This window comes from Malurus melanocephalus, unplaced genomic scaffold, assembly GCF_030028575.1.
Source record: "Malurus melanocephalus ecotype Western Australia unplaced genomic scaffold, MMel_1.1 scaffold_66, whole genome shotgun sequence".
Taxonomy (NCBI): Eukaryota; Metazoa; Chordata; class Aves; order Passeriformes; family Maluridae; genus Malurus; species Malurus melanocephalus.
The window spans coordinates 10,030-12,399 of record NW_026623298.1 but is presented as its reverse complement, the minus strand read 5'-3'; the positions used below and the strand labels follow the sequence as shown (position 1 = coordinate 12,399).

The 2,370-nt window shown below is 35.1% G+C and overlaps 1 protein-coding gene across 1 annotated transcript in view; it reads left to right on the top strand.

Moving 5' to 3' along the window:
- DACH1 (dachshund family transcription factor 1) overlaps positions 1-2,370 on the top strand; it is a gene marked incomplete at its 3' end in the record, with an annotated part of 315,599 nt that overhangs the window by 310,547 nt on the left and 2,682 nt on the right. The window contains exon 8 of the mRNA XM_057366519.1: positions 859-1,036. Within this exon, the coding sequence (XP_057222502.1) occupies positions 859-1,036 (178 nt within the window). The remainder of the gene's footprint in view (positions 1-858; positions 1,037-2,370) is intronic.

The window sequence follows — 2,370 nt, the reverse complement described above, 5'->3', positions numbered from 1 at the left end:
CCTGATGGCCAGGCTTTTGGAAAATGGAAAAGGATATTTGCATGTTCATTGATTTCAATTCTATTTCTCCTTCTAATTCACTGTCACACTCTCCTAACTATCTAGTTATTATTATTAATAATAATACACTATTAGCTTTGCCAGGATCATCCTATTTCCTTGCAAAAAGAAGAAGCAAGTTTGAAATTGGAATTCTCAAAAGAAGTTTAGAATAATCTGAATTGTTATTTCCTGATATGGTAACAACAGAAAAAAGGTAGAGTTTGTATCAACCATCTCAGGTCAAGAAATCAAGAGATTATTGTGTTTTGTTTTTCTACAGTGAGATATAATTATACAAAATCAGGGAACAGACTTGTTAAATCAGAGATATCTTCCTGCTTTGTGACTGTCCTTTGCTTAACATCCCAATATAACTATAGTCCGTGGAAACTCTCATATATGTAAATATTTGAAATTAATAGTAATTAAGAAGGATGAGGAGCAAAATGGCAAGGCTTTAAGAGAGACTTTCTCCCTTTGCTAATTTTCATTGGCTTGAGTTGGACTAGAGATTGAATTCTGTGTGTGATGTGAGACTGCCAGTTTTTCAGTTTTCTGAGAAAGAGTAAACTTATCCCTACACATTTTTCACTTTAGTTACATGCACAGTCAGAGGTAAGTTTGCATTTTCTGGCAAAACCTGACTTCCAACTTTTTACAGATTTTTGTCCACCTATTAAAGTTAATTCCAGTTAAAAATTKCTGCTAATAGGCAACTTTGATCCTGTGACAGAATTATTTTRTTTCTAAAATCTCACATGWCTATCRAGGAAAATAACAGTAGTTAGTAATTATGTCAGCTGATCTAACATTCTCCAAATATTATCCAACTTTATCTCTGAACAGGGTCTTCTAAAGGTTGCTATAGACAATGCCAGAGCTCAAGAGAAGCAGGTCCAACTGGAAAAAACAGAGCTGAAGATGGAACTCTTCAGGGAACGAGAACTGAGGGAAACACTTGAAAAACAGTTGGCTGTGGAGCAGAAGAACAGAGGTATCTTGATTAAGCAGGCATAAACACCTTGTAATTTATTTCCTTAGGAAACAATTTTCTRCCAAACACCTGTGTTTGATCAAAATTTTACCTCCTTTACATCATGTTATCTCTCAGCTGACTGCAGTGAAGGATGTTTTATAACCTGCCTGATTTTGTGTAGGATCTTCATGAGACTTGGAGCAAGGGCCCTCCTTTATCTCAACGTTTTTCTTTTATATTGTTACCTCAATAATACAAAAGCAACTTTTAATCCCCTAGGTGCTGTTACAGACCTTGGCAGGTTGAGGTCATTGAGAAAAGGGATGGCTAATTAATGAAAAGACAAATTGTAYCAAATTGAAGAATCTGCAAGTTTTTAGGAACTCTGCTCTGTTTTTACAGTGCATATTTAGGCAAACTATATGTAATAAATATAAAGATAATGGTAATATATGAACTCTATAACTCTATAACTTCTATAACTTCTATAACTCTAAAACTATCTTTTATAATAGATAAAATACATCTTTGCACAAGTAACAGTTAAAACTGTAAAGCCTATGCATGCTAGAGATTTGTAAGTAGTTATATTGGTAGTGAAGGTGAGGCAGTTTRCAGTGAATTGCATTAACTGTTTGCATTATGAGTATGTTTCTATCTTTATTCATCCATTTCTCTGTCTGTATGTCTTAGCCATCAATAGTGCCTGATTATTTTGCAAGGACAGTTAACMTCACTTGCTGTTTAATTCAGACCATGACAAGTCAGATGTGTATTTTTGCAGGAATAGAGTCTCTTTTTGTCCAGTTTAATGTTCTGGTGACCACCTAAACAGAGAATCCCAAGAACAACTGGATTCAACCAATGTCATTATGCCTTTAGCACATCTGCTGAAATATATGCTCCTTTTTAGAGCTGTGCAAAATGCAATCACATACCCAGTAAAAGAGGTGGAGGGGGGAACCCATCTGACCTGACCTTAGTTTTGCCATCTGAAAATTAAGCATCTCATTTTAATTAATAGAATTTCACTTGCTGGTCAATAAAGACAGAAACTTGTATAGCTTGATCTCAGATARGTAGATGGGGTCAATGGCATCRTGGAGACTTCTTTCTCTTCCCTTTACCTCCAGAGGTCACATGGTTGACTAGGCTGAGCTAAACACATGTGTTTTGAGCAGTTAAAATTAAGCAAAATAAATTTCAATCTAAGTTGTATGTCCAAAAAGAACATGGGATAATCCCTGATTTTGTTCAGGTTACTGAAATAATTGGCAGTTATTTTCAGTATGATGCATTACCTGCTTTTGTGTATGTATCCCTGTAATGATGATCTTGCAGTGGGAAAAGAG